The sequence below is a fragment of the Magallana gigas genome, chromosome 3 (genome assembly GCF_963853765.1).
Source record: "Magallana gigas chromosome 3, xbMagGiga1.1, whole genome shotgun sequence".
Classification (NCBI taxonomy): Eukaryota; Metazoa; Mollusca; class Bivalvia; order Ostreida; family Ostreidae; genus Magallana; species Magallana gigas.
The window spans coordinates 23,140,519-23,157,843 of record NC_088855.1 but is presented as its reverse complement, the minus strand read 5'-3'; the positions used below and the strand labels follow the sequence as shown (position 1 = coordinate 23,157,843).

At 33.9% G+C, this 17,325-nt stretch overlaps 1 protein-coding gene across 7 annotated transcripts in view; it reads left to right on the top strand.

Moving 5' to 3' along the window:
- LOC105328642 (basement membrane-specific heparan sulfate proteoglycan core protein) overlaps positions 1-17,325 on the top strand; it is a 67,118-nt gene that overhangs the window by 10,887 nt on the left and 38,906 nt on the right. For 4 of the 7 annotated variants that reach the window (XM_034481940.2, XM_034481939.2, XM_034481941.2 and 1 more), the window contains exons 3-22: positions 1,288-1,453; positions 1,978-2,129; positions 2,494-2,520; positions 4,104-4,613; positions 5,525-5,647; positions 6,145-6,264; positions 6,625-6,741; positions 8,820-8,939; positions 9,353-9,472; positions 9,721-9,870; positions 10,292-10,417; positions 10,915-11,039; positions 11,479-11,620; positions 13,004-13,108; positions 13,563-13,691; positions 14,055-14,168; positions 14,608-14,727; positions 15,217-15,333; positions 16,266-16,376; positions 16,848-16,958. In XM_034481940.2, the coding sequence (XP_034337831.2) occupies positions 1,288-1,453; positions 1,978-2,129; positions 2,494-2,520; positions 4,104-4,613; positions 5,525-5,647; positions 6,145-6,264; positions 6,625-6,741; positions 8,820-8,939; positions 9,353-9,472; positions 9,721-9,870; positions 10,292-10,417; positions 10,915-11,039; positions 11,479-11,620; positions 13,004-13,108; positions 13,563-13,691; positions 14,055-14,168; positions 14,608-14,727; positions 15,217-15,333; positions 16,266-16,376; positions 16,848-16,958 (2,805 nt within the window). The remainder of the gene's footprint in view (positions 1-1,287; positions 1,454-1,977; positions 2,130-2,493; positions 2,521-4,103; positions 4,614-5,524; positions 5,648-6,144; positions 6,265-6,624; positions 6,742-8,819; positions 8,940-9,352; positions 9,473-9,720; positions 9,871-10,291; positions 10,418-10,914; positions 11,040-11,478; positions 11,621-13,003; positions 13,109-13,562; positions 13,692-14,054; positions 14,169-14,607; positions 14,728-15,216; positions 15,334-16,265; positions 16,377-16,847; positions 16,959-17,325) is intronic. The other 3 variants (XM_011429606.4, XM_034481942.2, XM_034481943.2) reach the window with 3 other exon arrangements.

Below are 17,325 nucleotides of genomic sequence, written 5' to 3'. Positions count from 1 at the left end.
ATTTACATCTTTCCTTTAACAAATTATAGAATTACCGTAGGTGAAATTAACTATATTATTGTTAACGAACTTAACTATATATTAGAAAATAGAAATAGCCAAGTCCTTTTGGGAATAGGATTCTGACATCATCATGATTATTTCGTGCAGTCCATGATTTTTATAGAGTTGCTGAAGGTTTCAGTCGATCGATAAACTGCATGGTTATAGATCTGGATCATGTATATAGTTTTAAGCCAGCTGTCAATATCTAAAGCTCTGTGAATTTACTGGTACAATCGATTTTCTAAATTAAGACATAAAGGAAAAAATATTCTGTAGATGTAAATATGACTTTGAATGCCATAAATTATTTTGTGCAATGTTACTTTAAGCAAAGAAAAATAGATATATTTTTGTTTGTACCATTATTACTATATATTAACATCATCACTAGGCCAGGGTATTTTGGTCCACTTTGCTCCATTTATGATGAGCAGAGAAGACCAAAAACTCTTGGCTTGCAAAGATGGATCACTAACCAATATGTGGTTTTAAATTGGTTTTAATGTTAACAATTTAGTTTAAATTAAAAAAGCCTGCCATTTTCTAATGAGAAAAGACAAGAAGTAAATGAATCCAATATTAGCTATACACTGATGTATTGAACTTCTCATATATGTGACCGTCAAATTTTTAGATCATGTGCATGCTGCTGCGATATATTATGTCTGATAATTTTGTACAAATGTCAAATATTGTAGCAGTCGATGCTTGAATTTTTCCACAGCTAATGCTTTCATAAGTTTCATGGAATATTTAAATACTGTGGAATCATTTAAATTCGTGGGGGCCAATTTTTGTGGATTGTTGGTTTTTTGCTTATTCATGGGGATGTAATTTCGAGGATCTGTTGGTTTTCAGTTTAAGTAAGAAAACTTACTCTTTCAAAATGTGTTTTCATAGAGGACTTAAATTCGTGGGGGAGGGCTACCCAGAAAACAACGAAATTTGAGCCACCACGAATTCTGATTCCACAGTACATGTACATTAAGACAGAAATACAAGACTTTTCCAGTGTTTTAATAGTCTAGAAATGCTTTAATTCTATGAATTCAATTCCTATGAGCCAAAACAGCATTATCTTGGGAGCAATCTGCTGCTCTCCTCTTTCAAAAGAATGAAAGAATCATGTAAAGCCTGCATGCATGTAGACAAACAATTTAGAATGTAGTAACAAAGAGAAAATTTTTGATGCACCTTTGAGTTTTGACCAGTTGCAGTCAGTCTTTGTTTGTTCTCTTACAGAGTTTTACCGATGTACAATCAACATCACTAGCCTGCAGTACCAAGATGAGCTGGGCGATACCTCATCAGTGGCATTCAGGGAACTGTCTGGCAAAGTGGCCTCCGCCATACAGCTTCAGTTTGATGGGGTCCCAGGACAGCAAACCGTGGTGGTTTTACAGTTCAGGTGAGGAAAACAAATTTGAAAAGAACACCTACATTTGTAACATACAGAGTTATATATTAACTGAATTTTAGATTTTCAGATTGATATGGTATTTCCTTACTTCGAGTTCTTAAACACCTGTTAAATATCATTTCCCCTGTGAAAAAAAATTGACAAGTAGTGATTGATTCGTTCATTTTTTTTTTTGCATGTACAGGGTTATTTTTTGTATATTAAAAACTAATTTAGTATAAATGCATGGATGTTTTTATTCACATTCCACATTGTTCAGTTGGAGGAATGTATGATTGTTAGTTATTCATTGTACTCCAGGAGCTTATGCGCATTATACAAGTTAATTAAAGAAGTAAATTAGTGAAAGAAGCAATGAGCAAACTTAATCCTGTTCAGAGCAGTATAAATAGTCAAACTTAAATTTCTGAAATTTGAATTAAAGATATATTGACAAGTACCAATATTCTGATTCCATTAGTTATTAATTAATATTTGTATATTATTAAGCATGTTTTCTTTTGTTTCTCCAGCCCGGGGTCGTTGATGGTGACCTTTGATTTGGGATCTGAGGGATTTCATGACCGCTCAGCTCTGTTTGATACACTGAACAATGCACTACAGACTGGAGTTATTTCCCCTTTTACTGTTAGTCCTGTCGGATTTGAATTCAGACCCTTAAAAGGTAAGCTAGAAATATGATTGGTTTTTTACCTTATTGTTATGTTTTTGATAGCTAGTTAATAAAAGTAGACATAATTTATTTCTCAGTAGATGAAGTTAAATCCTGTAGTCATGTTTATGAAATTAACCATGCATGCAATATTTCAAAGTTGAAAAATTGCACTTGATGATCAAGATTATTTTTAATGAAGTTTTAATATCAAATTTAACAGTGGTTAAACTATTGGATCAGAGGAAAGGTTTGGAGAGGGAAGAGCTGTCAAATTCTCTTTAGTTTTATGATATTGTGATATATTAATCCTTCATTACTCCAAAAAATATGATTTAGGAGAATTTTAAAATTTGTTTTTATGTGTACGCTATAGACCTCACATCAAAGTTGATTCTGCAAGGTTTGTACCAAAGTTTGAACTTTCTAAATTGAATGAGACTTCTTTTTTTCTGCGACAAATAACAACTTTTTTCATCCATTGAGAGAAGTGCGTTTTATGAGAATGGGAGGTGACTATGTGGCGTGAAAATGATTTTTTTTTTTGCTCCACAATAACCAATATGCTCTGTACCTGGTAGCTCTATTCTTATCGTTAACTGTTCTGACAGCTGCCTACCAGTTTGTTTCTCATCAGAATCATGGGGATGAATTTTAACTGATGAAGAATGCTGGTTAAATATAGGAATCTGCTGTGGCATAAGCTAAGGAAGAGTTACTGTTGTGTAATAAATCATACTTGTCACACGGGATTAAAGTTGATACAGCTAACACTTTGTTGGTGGGATAAACCACATTTTAGAAAATGTGCAAGTCTTTGGAATTGTCTATGTACAAATGTATCTATATAGAAAACCCTTTAACAAAATGAGCAAGTTTATATAAATGCATATCATATATGACCTGTCTGAAGTGTTGATCCTATCAGAATGACTTGGCAGTATATTTGAGCAATGAAATTGGAGAGTTATAATGGAACGGAATGATTACTGCGTAATTCTGTCAGCCATGGTATCGCAATATTTCAAATTTTTGTCACTCGCAATTCTACACATCAGCATAGTGTTTTTTTGTGTGTTATTTTTTAAAAGATGTGGCATGTCTGTTTGTATGTGTTTTTTGGTCTATCTTTGTCAATATATCAAAATGACACAGAACTTAATGATTATCATTGATAATTAATTCATGGTTTATAAAGCTTAAACTGTCTACACCAATTAAGTTTATATCTGTTTGAAAGTATAATTTTTTTCATAAATGAAGAGCAAATCATGTTCAGCTCAATTATTAAGCCCCTTGACTTAATGCATCATGGCGCATTTTTCAAAATCTTTTGATGAAAATTATATTGTAGTTAACAACAAGGACCTTTATAGAGTAGTTACTTCAATGAGTCAACTGATAAGATCCATTTATTTAGAACTATTCAGTCGAAAAAGGTTGAAAGTGAGAGTTACCAGATCAGCTTTCATATCTAAAAGAAAGCTATTTTTGAATTTTAATTTAACAGTGAGGAGAAATGTTCCTTCCATTGTTTCAATCACTCTAAGTGTACTCAACATTTCTTATCAATATAATTGGCAAATATTAGAATTGAAGACTTATAAGAACATTGTGAATTAAGTTTGAAAGTGCCTCGTTTCTGTGCTTTGTCGTGTGTTTTTGTGTTTTTACTGTATTGTGCAAGTTACACGTAAAAATGATGGAATTGATGCAAAAGTAACGTTTGACCGCAAACTTGTCATAATTGTTTTTACAACAGACAGACCATAAGAATTTTGGCAACATATCAATTATATAAAAAATCAATTTTTGAAATTAATACAGTTTTGTCCCAAATCAAGGTTTCAAGTGTAAGTGCATGCATGTACAAATGACACGGTATCCAAATTCTTCTATTTCAAAAATTTGTAGTACAGTGTATCTATTTCGGGTTTGTTTCAGTGTATCTATTTCAGTAAAACAAATTTGCTTTCATTTCCATAGATGGCAGCATTTGTCCGGAATACGTTGGGAGAGATCCGGAGTCTCTGCCCCGGATCGGAGACAACAGAGCCAACTTCCTGATCAATAACATCTTCCCGTGCCGTGGCTATGTCATCGCCTGGCAGTATTACCGAATCATTCCACGATACTCAGGCTATGTGGGCATCTGGAGGCAGACGGATGACTACAAATTCTCACTCATCGGGAAAACGGAGTTACCGGCAATAAACACGGTGGGGAACATCACTGTGACACTCCCCACCCCTCTCTTGGCCGAGGCAGGGGATTTCATTGGTGTGTTCTACTCCAGGGACGCTGAGGAGGGTGTGGTGGCTAGTGCTACAGACGAGACCCCGGGAATCTCTATCAGGGAACTTTACACAAACTATTACGCTACCGCTTATGATGAGGATTTTACAGTCGGTTCGGAATTCAACTTGGAGAAGACTACTTTTGAGGAAACTAAAGCAACCTTTGCCATCAAAGCCATTATGGACTATACTTCTATAGGTAGGAAAATAATTTTGAGCCTTTTCTGCAGAAATATAATTTGATTATAAATTAAAGACAGTACCGGTAGAAAAAAAAATGTGAAAAAAACCATGGAAAGACTCTTTGACAAGCAGCGTGATATCCTATCAAGCTTTTTCCGTTGAACTAAACAAGAAATAGATGTCAAACTCTGTTACCTGAGGAGTGTAGGTCAGAGATACCAATACATAAACTCTAAGGTCATTCAACATTATCTGAATCATAAAGAATCTTGATGGTTAAAAAGAGTTCTTATTTAGTAAGTCTACACATTGCTCAGTGCTCACAGGCAGGTCATCTTTTAATTAGAGTATATCAGAAATGATAATTAATATTAATTATAATATACTAACAGTAAAACACAGTTGTAGCATACTTACTTATAACAAATCACACAACAGCAAAGTCAGTCTCATTCTCCTTATTTTAATATTAATTGTATTATAAATTTGCTGAATATGATATTTTTAATGAATCATCATATCATGGAAAACAATAATTTGTAGAATTGTAGAGAATGATAAAACCAGGGATGTTATCTCTGTATTAATGTCTCCCATTAAACTTCGTTTCTATCTATGAGGTTTGGCTTCATTGAATATAATGGATTCCATTGTACAAGTATACTTACAGTAATCTGCAATTTAACTGTTTTGCATTAAATCGCAAGAATAAAAAAATCAATAATTCAAGTATTTAACATAGTTTCATTTCATTTTATCTGTCCAAAAAATGAAAGCAAGATTTTAAAATCTGCAAGATGTAATTGTGCGATTTTTCACAAATATTAATTATTCGTATTTTATTAAATAAATAGGAATCTACAGTAAACTACTTGAAAGCATGGCCAAGTACTTTGAGAACTGATTTTTTAATGTTATTAATTGTAGGTAAAGTCCCAAAGACGTGTCTGATCGGTCAGTACCAGTGTGATAATGGCGACTGTATTGATGCCATATTTAGGTGCGACAGTCAGCAGGATTGCTTTGATGGATCAGATGAAAAGAACTGTCGTATGTATACAGTACTTATATGTTGTGATGCTTTTATGAATATAAGTATTTCAAATATATAATAAAGGAATTTAAAAATTGTTGATAATATACAGTACACGAAATCACTTAATGATGATGTAGTTATCATACAAGGTAGTGCCTTGAAAAGCACCAGTTCAAACATGCTGTTACAAACCTTATATCCAAACTTGACAACAGTTCTGTTTACATCTTTGGAAAGAAAAAAAAATTTAATCATTGTTAATTCCATCATATAACATAGGTTATTAATTAATTATTTTATTGTTTTGGTGAAATTGTTGTGCTTTGTTGTTAGATTTGAAGCACAATAGTCAGCCTTTGGGTTAAGTTTAGGTATGAATGTTATGTGACTTGGTCTGCAGTTATGTACAGTGTACAGATGTTGTAGACATGATCAGCTGTATTGTTATATGGGTTGTTTATCTTGTGTTTTGACATTGAGGTAGTGACTATTTGTTGTTGACTTGTTGTAGCTGTGACAGAGTGCGGTGTAAATGAGTTCAGATGCAATGATAACAGACAGTGTATTCCTCTGGCCTTCGTGTGTAACCTGCAACGGGATTGTCTGGATGGCAGCGACGAGGAGAGATGTGGTACGTGTCATATTGGAATCATGAATGAACCATCCATCAAACCAATGCTGATTCTTTGTTTTATTAACAGGGACACCCTTGTTTAATTTATCTTAATTTGTGAACATTATAAAAACCTTTTAACCCATCAAATCCATGTAAGTAAGTTTTCATGTCGAACACCAGTCACAAAAAGTTTGGTGGGAATATATACAGATTTCGTAATTCTAAAGCATGTCTGTCAATTTGTGGTCTTTTGTGCACAAAAAGTTTCAGCATAAAGGAGTGAGCTAACATATGATTCAGTCTGGCAGACATTCTGGTAAACAAGTGAGACATAATAAGATCTTTGTTCATGTTGGCTATTTTTATGTGTTGTAGATCCCCGATGCTCGGCGCAGGAATTCCAGTGCAGCAACGGTGCCTGCATCAATCGGGATTATAGATGCGACGGGGTGCCCAACGATTGTGAAGATAACTCCGATGAAACCAACTGTGGTATAGTTAACATTAATTCTATCTCCAAACTCTTGTAAAGTGAAGAGATTGTCAAATGATATATTGATGGATCAGGGGAAGGGGCAGAAACACAAGGAGAGAAACATGCATGTTCATAATTAATTTTTTATTTTTTTTTATTTTTTATTTACAGTTTTTCATTTTATAATACATATAACACATTCATACACAATACATACAAGTCATGATCTCATAAATCTAAAAAAACTATTCAAGTTGATACAATTTTGCATAAACTGAAATGAATAAAGCTCTTGAAGTTAAATATTAAGAAAAAGATTTTTCCATTCATAATTAAATTAAATTTTTTATTAGATTAAGCAAGTGTGAATGGTTTTAAGGATGATGTTTTTGGTATCCTAATTAAAATCACGCATTTAAAAATGTAAATTTTTGAAAATGGTTGCATTCTTTTCTACTATAAGTTTAATTTACTCTCATTTTTTTTTTTTTTTCCAATCCGCTTATATAATATCCCGATTTCTTGTTAATTCTTTAGCCTAATGATGCAAAAATGTTCGAACAGTATCAAATGCAGGTGTTAGGTTTTCATAAATTTTTCATTTCTGTATAAAATTAACCCAATAGAACGTTGAATGTCCTTCTAGAGTTTCATTTCAGCTGTATAAAGAATTCATGCTTGGTTTTTAATCCTTTTTTTCCTGCATTGCATTTTTTCAATTGGTAAATAGAGCTTTCAAAATAAAAAAAAAATTGATTAAAAGATAAGTTAAATGCCATGTTGTAAATATATGGATCTGTTTTCGATTCATTGCTTACCTGCATGGTTCAAAATTGATGAAAATTGGCATTATTATAGATCTTTTTGAAATTAAGACATAATTTTGATCACATACTGGTACTGTACCAGTTATCGGCTAAGACCAGTTATCGGCTAAACTGAGAGTTCGGGTTTATAGCACTCGACAATCCAAGATTTTTTAATTCAGTCGTCTTTTTCGAATAAAGAAAAGTAAGTTTGCTTGAAAATTTTCTTGAATATGTTTTATACATGAGCTTAAACGATCATTGTTTACCGCTGATTTTACATCTTTGCACTTTCAGCAGTGGGGGAAGTGACGTAATAAGTTAAAAATAGAAAATTACCTCTTTGTGATACGTTATTATATCCTTTCTTTGATTTGACATATAAAATAAATACATTTAACATGTATAAACAAAAGGAATTCACGAATTTCCGAGAGATTCGTAGCGCAATTGAACGCCTGATTGCACAATTATGTATTGAATAGTATACGATTTGGTGTAATACCGTATGATAATAAACGAATTATTTTATGAGCTTTGTTTATAATGTATCATGACCCCGAATACTTTAGTCTGACCTCACAAGGGGCATAATTCAAACTACATTTAGCAGAGTATAAAATCAACATGAACACGGATTTTTACTATGTTATTATCACGAAGCCGATAACTGGTACAGTAAATCGTAAAAACTCGGCAAATTCGGGGCGTGCTTAAAAGCACAAAATAATATGTTTTGGGTTCTAAATAATGATATAAACTAACAGATTGATAAATAAGGAGTTCACTTTTTAAAGTATGTCAAATTTTATCCAAAAATATCAAGAAATAAGGGATTACGAAAAGAAAACAGTACATTTTAGCCAATAACTGGTACAGTGCCAGTAATGATCAGCTTATTGAAATGTTATGTCACAGTTGCAGTTTATAATCCACCATAGATTTGTTAGATGTTTTTAGCAGTTCAGCTATTCAGATTTTCATGCACCCTTGACATCTTAAGTACCGTTTCTGTCTGCCCTCACTCTGTTGTGCCTTTGGAAAGGGGGAGTGGGATCTGTGAGAAATACCTCTAAGCCATCATATGGATATATATTTTGATGACAAAACTCAAGCTATTCCACATGAACCATGTTCAAACCCCTTCTTTCACCCCCTCCGGAAAAAAAAAAATCCAAATTATGTAACAGTGTCACAAGACAGTTATGAAAACAAAAAATTTAGTAACCTGCAAAGATGATAGGAATACCTGATACTTAATTATAGGAATTATTGTGATCTGTTATTAGGTGGTACATCTGTGTCCTGTCCCGAGGGACTCCTCCGATGTGAAGATGGCACCTGTGTCCAGGGAAAGCGGTGTGATGGAGTGATCCATTGCCTGGACAGATCAGATGAGAACAACTGTGGTAAGCTGGCCTAGCTAAAGTATGCAAAGCTCTAAATGTACTATTTATGTACAATCTATAAACAATCATACCATGCTATCTCAAACTTGATGAGAGCTAACATTTGAGATATTTTGGTTATACATGTAAAGTAATACAAAGACTTGGAAGTCAATTTGACATATATAAGGTTTTTGAGGTTACAATGTTTTGAGGGTTTGACTGTAGTTGTGGAAATTCCTACTGTTTGTCCATATATGTACAGATAGTTTTCATAGTTTCCTGTAATAATACTAGCTCTCTACTAAGCCCTGTCAAGTGAAAGAAATTGAAATCCGAGCACTATTCAAAGTTTGCTGGTCGTTTCTTTTCAATGATGTGCCAAGTCTGATATACAGATGATCTAAACTTGTCAGTGGTTGTTTCTGTCATAGGTGGTACCCCAGATACATGTCCTGCCGGACAGATACGCTGTAAAAATGGAGACTGTGTGGTAGGGAAACGGTGTGACGGATTACCAGAGTGTTACGACAGCTCAGATGAAGATGATTGTGGTAAGCTTATCTTAAACGAAATTTGGAGAAAGTGTATTGTGTAAATATGTAAAATATGCATCGTCACAATCTTAATAAGAGTTAGGTGATTGTTGTATTTAAGCTCATCTTATGAAACAAATTTCCCAAGGGGTACGTTGCTTTGTAAGATTAATAATGAAAGAACACTGACCATGCAGTCAGTCATAGTGTGTTTGATGTTTCATTTGCTGTGATGTGGGACTATTGTTCTCTCTCTCTCTTTGTAGTGGTGGTGACTGTCCCTCCCACCCTCCCACCACAAATCTGTACAGCGGACCAGTTCCAATGCAACGACAGCATGTGTATCCCATCGGACCTGAAGTGTGACGGAACTCCCGACTGCGATGACAGTTCGGACGAGTTCCTCTCTCTGTGTGGTCAGTAGATAAAAATCTGAATTCACTCGGCCATGACTGGCAAAATTGTAATCTAGTTATGTTATCATCTTTTTGAATCCTCTTAATGGAGGCCCAATGAAATTGATGTTTAGAAAAGTATGCATGATTGAACTATTTCAAACAGTCATCTTTTTTCAATCCTTTTAATGGAGGCCAAATAAATTGATGTTTACAGAAATATGCATGATGGAACTATTTCAAACTGTCATCTATTTCAATCCTCTTAATGGAGGCCAAACAAATTGATGTTTATATAGACAAATATGCATGATGGAGCTATTTCAAACAGTCATTTTTTTCAATCCTCTAAATGGAGGCCAAACAAATTAATGTTTAGACAAGTATGCATGATGGAGCTATTTCAGCTGTTATGTTAGATAGGATCTTTATGTTTTGTCAGGCACCAACACATTTTGTCCGGAGGGGGAGTTCCGGTGTGATGACGGCCAGTGTGTAGGGGGGGATACCCTCTGTAACATTGTCAGGGACTGTAGGGATGGCTCAGATGAGGGTGTCAATATCTGTGGTAAGCAAAATCATCTACACATGTACAACAGCATTGTGTTTTTGTCTTAGGTTGCTGTATACATCATGCTGAAGACAACAATATTTTTTAATACATGGCCCCACAGTAATCAACTTTCCTCAAGTCACTACTCAGCCTCAATTCCAAGATTTTTAAACTCAAATTCATGCACTATTGTTTCAAGCAATTGAATTGTGAACTGAGTTGATTGATGTGAAAATTTCCGTGATGGCTTGGCCAGGCCCCGCATTCACCCAGAGCAGTTCTCAACTCAAATCCTTACATTAAGATTTATACATGTGCATAATTTGAGGCAAACCTCAGATTTCAGACTGAAAATTAAGATGATGAAAGTTAGCCATTGTAATTCACACTTTCTTGCTTTATATTTTGGTATACCTCGGATTTGAGACTGAGAATTTAGATGAGGAAAGTTGGTGACTTTGGGGCGAGATTAATTCATCATTAAACAAGATGTGATGTTTGATGTTTTGTAGGACAACGTGTTCGGCTTGATATTCAGCAGTCCCAGCAGATTTATAACGAGGGAGAGACAGCTGTGTTTGACTGTGTCGCAACAGGAAATGTCGGGGTCACCATTCGTTGGAAGACCAAGGATGGGGTACGTCACATATAATTCTACTACAAGGAAAAGGTTTTTTTAGATGCTTGATGTTATGAGTGCTGTTCTAAGGAGCAACAGGAGTTTATTATATTTTACTATTACATGTTAATATAATTTTCCTGAAAGCAAAAGCCAAGTCTCCTTCAATTTCTTCCAATTTCAATGTATTTTCAAGTTTGATGAGCATTTTACTGAAGTTATGCTATCATTTAAACATAAAGAAATTTGGAATTACGTTGAATCGAATAAAGAATTGAAAAACATTACTGGTAAATTTTTGCTATTAAACTTACATTGAAATCATACAATCCCCCTATTTTACCATCATTTGTACTTAAACAATTGCCTACAACCTGAGGTTAGAGGTAGTGGAATATTGATATTGCTGAGTAACCCAGAGTGTACAGACTAATCACCCTGTTGTTTTCACACCCAGGCTCTACCTGCCAAAGCCGTACTTCAGGGTGGGCGACTGTCCATTCCAAGCCTGACCATGAACGATGTGACGGCCTATGTATGTTACACAGACACAGTAGCAGGGGTGGGGGAAGCCTCCGTGGATCTCCTAGTCATACCAGGTAACATAGGCCATGTCCATGGTCAGCTTAGCTCACCTGAACTGAAATTTTGAAGTTGTGAATCAAGGGTTTACTTTTTTGGCTTCTGCTTACGTTCAGTCCTCAGATTTTTGTTCTTCTATATTTAATTGTTTAGGTGTGGTAATCCTCTGACCATTTTGTTAGTAATTTCTCATGATAATAAAATTTTAAGTTTGGATAGTACATGTAATAACTTATGATAATCAAATTCTAAGTATGGAGAAAGTGTCTTTTGTGAAATGTCTTCTTAGTCTTAGTAAGGGTAAGAGGATGGATTTAATTAATTTGAACATGCAAGTACAGGTAATTGAGTTTCACAAAGACATTTGAATATAACGTTCAAGTACAGTCTGTAGTACATGTTTAATAATGATGATCTGCAGATAATATAAAAGTTTCTTAATTATATGCTGCTTTGGTGATCATTAAAGTTCATTATTTTGCATGCTGTTGCTGCTGGGGTGGAATATACTTTCAGTTGTCACCTTCGTTATTATGTCAAAGTTCATGGTTCTAAGCATATTTGTATGTGAAGCTTAAAATTTTCTTGGATTCTTCAAAATTTGCTATCAAAGACAAAAACAGTAAAACATGCTTATAATGAAGTAACAGGGATGTATAATTTTGCTTTGTTACAAGCGTAATTCGTTATATCTGTTTTAAAGTGTTTAATATAAATATAAGTTAAGGGAATGAAAATCATTCCATTATAATTGTCAGTTCATAATAAGTGTGTTTGCTTTAAGCGTGTTTTACTGTATTTTCCTTTATTAACAATACAAAAGAATGTGTACTATTACTGTATTTTCCTTTATTAACAATACAAAAGAATGTGTACTACATATTATAATATTTATCTATCAGTCATTGGAAGGTTAAACAGAACTGTTGTTTGTTTTAATTATACAACATGTTTACATGAATTATCTAGACATCACTATATGTACAAGCTTCTTTATCTTATGCTGTGAAATATCGTGAGGTGTCTGCCATTTCAAGATGCCAAAAGTGTTTTCGATGTTGCTGTAAAGTTAAGATTTCTTATTTTACGCAAGTACTTCATTCCGCAATTCAACCCTTTTGCATAAAATTGTGGATGCCGAAATCTTTATCTTTGTTTTATATAATTTACATCTGTTTGAAAAAAAAAGCAAGATTTAAAAATCTGCAAAATTTGCCTCTCGAGCGTTTATGCGGATATGAATTCCTTGCATTTAATTGGGAATCTACATAACCTTCATTCACTGTGTGTACATGTTTCATCAGAACTGATTTCTAGTCCATTATGATGACTCCACTATAAGTTTTATTGTCCTCTGTGTATCATCTTTGCTTTGCATGCCTCTTTTGTTTTTGCGCCAGCATGTAAGGATGACCAGCTGCGTTGCTATGATGGGTCATGTGTAGACAAAGCTTATCTGTGTGACGGTTTCCCTGATTGCGTGGACGGGGCCGACGAGAGGAACTGTAAGTCTCAATCACTCTCATTTTTATTTAGACACTTGTACATCTTTTACCATGTAGCTGTATACAGTATATTTGCAAATCACCAACTTTCATGATTTTTCACATTGTCTGTTTTCGAATTGATCTATAAAGCGTATGTTTGTGGTTTTTGCACTATGTTTTGTTGTTGTGGTTGATAGTCTTACATACATGTATCTGTAAAATTGTATATTTTGACAGATAGAAAGAGCAATATATATGAATGAGATACATGTATGTCAGAATATGCAGTACATAGTTAAGGGGGGGGGGGTACATTAATTTGTTCTTTCTCTTTAGCATTAGAAATACATGTATAACATTTTGATACCCAAAGTGTACACATTATGTATTAAGCTTCTTGAAAATTTGATTTTAGGTTGGAATATCAACTTTTTAGCAAAGTTATATTGTATGACACTATTTCTAAATGTAGGCACCACCACTCGTGACTGCCCTCAGGGTCAGCATACGTGTGACGACGGAACCTGTGCACCCCCGGGATCTCAGTGTGACGGAAAGACCGACTGTGGAGACGGCAGCGATGAGTTCCCCAGATACTGTGGTACGAAACGGTTGTTAAACATGTAGTGCTGTCTGTCAACATTCCAATCTCTAAAACTCTGTACACTTGTTATTGGTATTTAAAAAAAAAAAATTGAAGAAAAATAGTAGACAAAAGGGATTATTTACATTTGTACATCGAATATGTGGAAAAAAAGTACATGCATTTGCATGGATTCAAAGTCATTAAGTTGCATGTTAGCTTTGTTTAAGTGGTATAGTTTGTAACACAGAAAATGGCTTACAATTTTAGCATTAAATTTATTCTTTTAAAAGCAATTATGTTGTAAACTTAGGTTAAATAGAAAAACACATATGTTGATATTGCACGACTATGCAATCATTGACATGGTTTATTGTGCAGGTTGTCGGAGTGGTGAGTTCATGTGTGCTGATGGAGAGCGCTGTATACCCAGTGCAGCCGAGTGTGACGGCCGAATCAACTGTCCCGACAGATCCGATGAGCATGCCAATTGCAGTAAGTTCCATCTTTAAAATTTGAGGGAGAGAGAAAAAGAGAAGGAGAGAGAAAAAGAGAAAAGAGAAGGAGAGAGAGAGAGAGAGAGAGAGAGATATTTGAACGGTATCTCTGTTTTTGTTATACATGTACATGCATATGAAAAATGTGATCAAAGTTTGAATTAAAATTTTGCTTTATGGCACTCACATTGACTAATGATTTAATTAGATATGAACTATTTTGACTCTTCTCATGCATCCACTTTCATTTGGGATAATCAATTTTGGCAGTGACATACAACAATGGATTTATAAACACAATATTTGATCAAATATTTGTCATTTGGAGTGAATGCATTTTGGCTGAATTTTTGTATAAATTTCCAGTGTCTACTTTTCAATTCTTAGATTTTAAGTTGGTAAATGAATTTATTCCTAGTATTCATTTGAATGTTTAGCTGTATCCTGTCGCACTGATGAGTTTACGTGCAGGAACGGACAATGTATCGACAGACGACGACTTTGTGACGGATATCCAGACTGCAGCGATAGATCAGACGAGGAGGACAGATCATGTCGTAAGTTAATCTAAAAATTAACATAACTTTACTATATATGGATAAAACTTATTTGTTTAAACCGTGTGTCTATAATTAGTGGAAAAATGTATTTGTTGACTTAATCTTCTGAATGGGTTAAACAAGTTTCGTTGAAATTATTAATTATTTCAAAACTTTTCAATCTCCAATAAGAATTTGATTTCTTCCAAAATGTTACGTACTAGATTATTTCTTTCAAATTTCATATAGATTTTAATTCAATAGCAGAAAATTGAAATAGTTTCCAATTTTCAAAATGTTAACATTTTTTTTTTAATGCAGCTTTAAAAAGAGTTTTTCTAGCTTCCAAACATATTTTTAAATTGCCTTCCTTGAGCCATTATTACACATTTTGTAAATGAGATTTGTAAAGGGTAGAACAAGAGTTTTGGCCAAGCGAATTCCTTTTGTATAATGTTTGTACATGTATTGTGTTTTGTGGTTGTGACATCTTTGCCCTTCCTACAGGAAAATGTGACAGTGCTTCCCAGTTTACATGTGTTTTTGAGCATCAGTGTGTAAATGCTTCGCTGGTTTGCGATGGTTTTGACGACTGTGTTGATAAGTCTGATGAGATGGACTGCTGTAAGTGTCTTGCCTGGGTTTTTTTGGCTTCCATATTGATTCGGCACACAGAAACTCTCCTGTCTGTTTCTTTTGGCTGCCGTATTGTTTCTGCAAACAGAAACTCTTGGCATAGAGCCAAAGCACTGCATGGCATGAATTTCGCTGTTTGGTGCACTTTCTTACATCATTTTTTTGTTTGTTTATACAAATTTCTTTACTGTTTTGCTGTCAATGATGATAATGGGCTTTGGCAGAGTGTGAGTTTATTTTCAGTGTCAAGTCTAGAAGATCTATAAATACACTTCAACACTCTTTGTGTATATTTTGGTACATGTAAATCTGATAATTTGCAAAGCTCAATGTACTTTGTTTTCACCTTATCAAATGAGCTTGATTCCAGCACTTTTTCACTGTGTGTGTTTATTGAGCTGACTAATTTAACATATTTTCAATGTGAAAACTAAATAGCAATTCTTTTGCGAGATGAAGTTTCATTATCTTTGCTGCAATGGTTAATTTGCACAATGCTGTGAATGATTTCTTTGCTAGACACTTTCCAACTTTAATTTCTAAACTTTTTAGTTATTATGTACATGCGTTTCATATATTTCTTTATTTTCTGCAAGTTTGTTCATGTTTCATGTAGATTAATTAATATCTTTTGAATGTGTTCTATAGGAACATGTTAATTGTGGATCATCAGGGAATAAACCTGTTATCAATTAAATTATATATGTGAACTAATTGTAAGATGTGTGTACATTCCTAGAGCATTATCTTTATACAGGGGAAAACCCCCATATAATGTACTATAAAATAGGTTAGTCCATATATATGTAGAATATATTATATGCGCTTTTTGTTTAATGATAGTCTGCCATTAGATTTCATGCAGATTTGATGCATCTGACCAATGATTGCTTGATTGATTGACTGTCACTTTCTTGTAGCTTGTTCACCCACCAGTCAATTTACCTGCACTAACGGCCAGTGTATAGACATCAGGAGGCGGTGTGACAGAGTTACCGATTGCTTTGATGATTCTGATGAAGTCGGTTGTGGTAAGTTTGAGTTCACTCTCCTTTTAATTCGAAATCAATCACAGAATCTTAGTCTGTAATTTTTCATAGGTCGCTGTAGGTTTCAATCAATCGATAAACGGGGCGTGTAGATTTCAGTCCTGTTAGTTTCTGTAGAGCTATGAATTAACTAAAGTTACCGTAAGAAATAGAGGGAATCATACTTGGTAGATATGCTATCCAGTGAAAGCTCACAATTACAAAAAATGTAAAACCATTCAAAATGGTAACTGTTTGTCAATTGCAGAGTATTGTTGTTTCAAAATTCATTTCTATTTTCAAGACTGAAAACAGAATCTTTTAATTGAAAGAAATAATCTTGATACATATTGTATTGTGTCACAAATATCATTAAACATATCAATACAGCAAACAATGTATCATTCCAGTCCTTCTCTAAGTGATATCTATTGTACTAGCTTTATTGTATAGTTTTCTTACATGATTTTGTAGGTTGTCGTTCTGATGAGTTTACCTGTTTTTCTGACAAAGCTTGTGTTCCACTGACAAGTCGCTGTAACAGACAGCGAGACTGTCAAGATGGCAGTGATGAATTCGACTGTCGTAAGACCATTTTTGTTTTCTCCTGAAAAATTTATTTGAAATTTCTCATAAAAATTAAATTCTTTATCTTTGTATCTTATAATAGATATGATAAATTACCTGTTTTGAATCTTTGTTAAAAGTTGTCCTTTAAAGGTATATTTAATTTTATTTAACGGTACTTGAAATTGTGGAGTTCTAAATTATTGACCCTTAGAATATGTCAAGATATGTAGAAAATATTATATGCACATTTTGTTTGATGATAGTCTGCCATGAAAAATAACTCTTGAAATTTTGCTTTTAACAATAAAGTCAACTTTTTTGTTGATTAATTGTAAAACATGGTGTTTTGTCAACATTCATGAAATATATCTTTTAACCGATA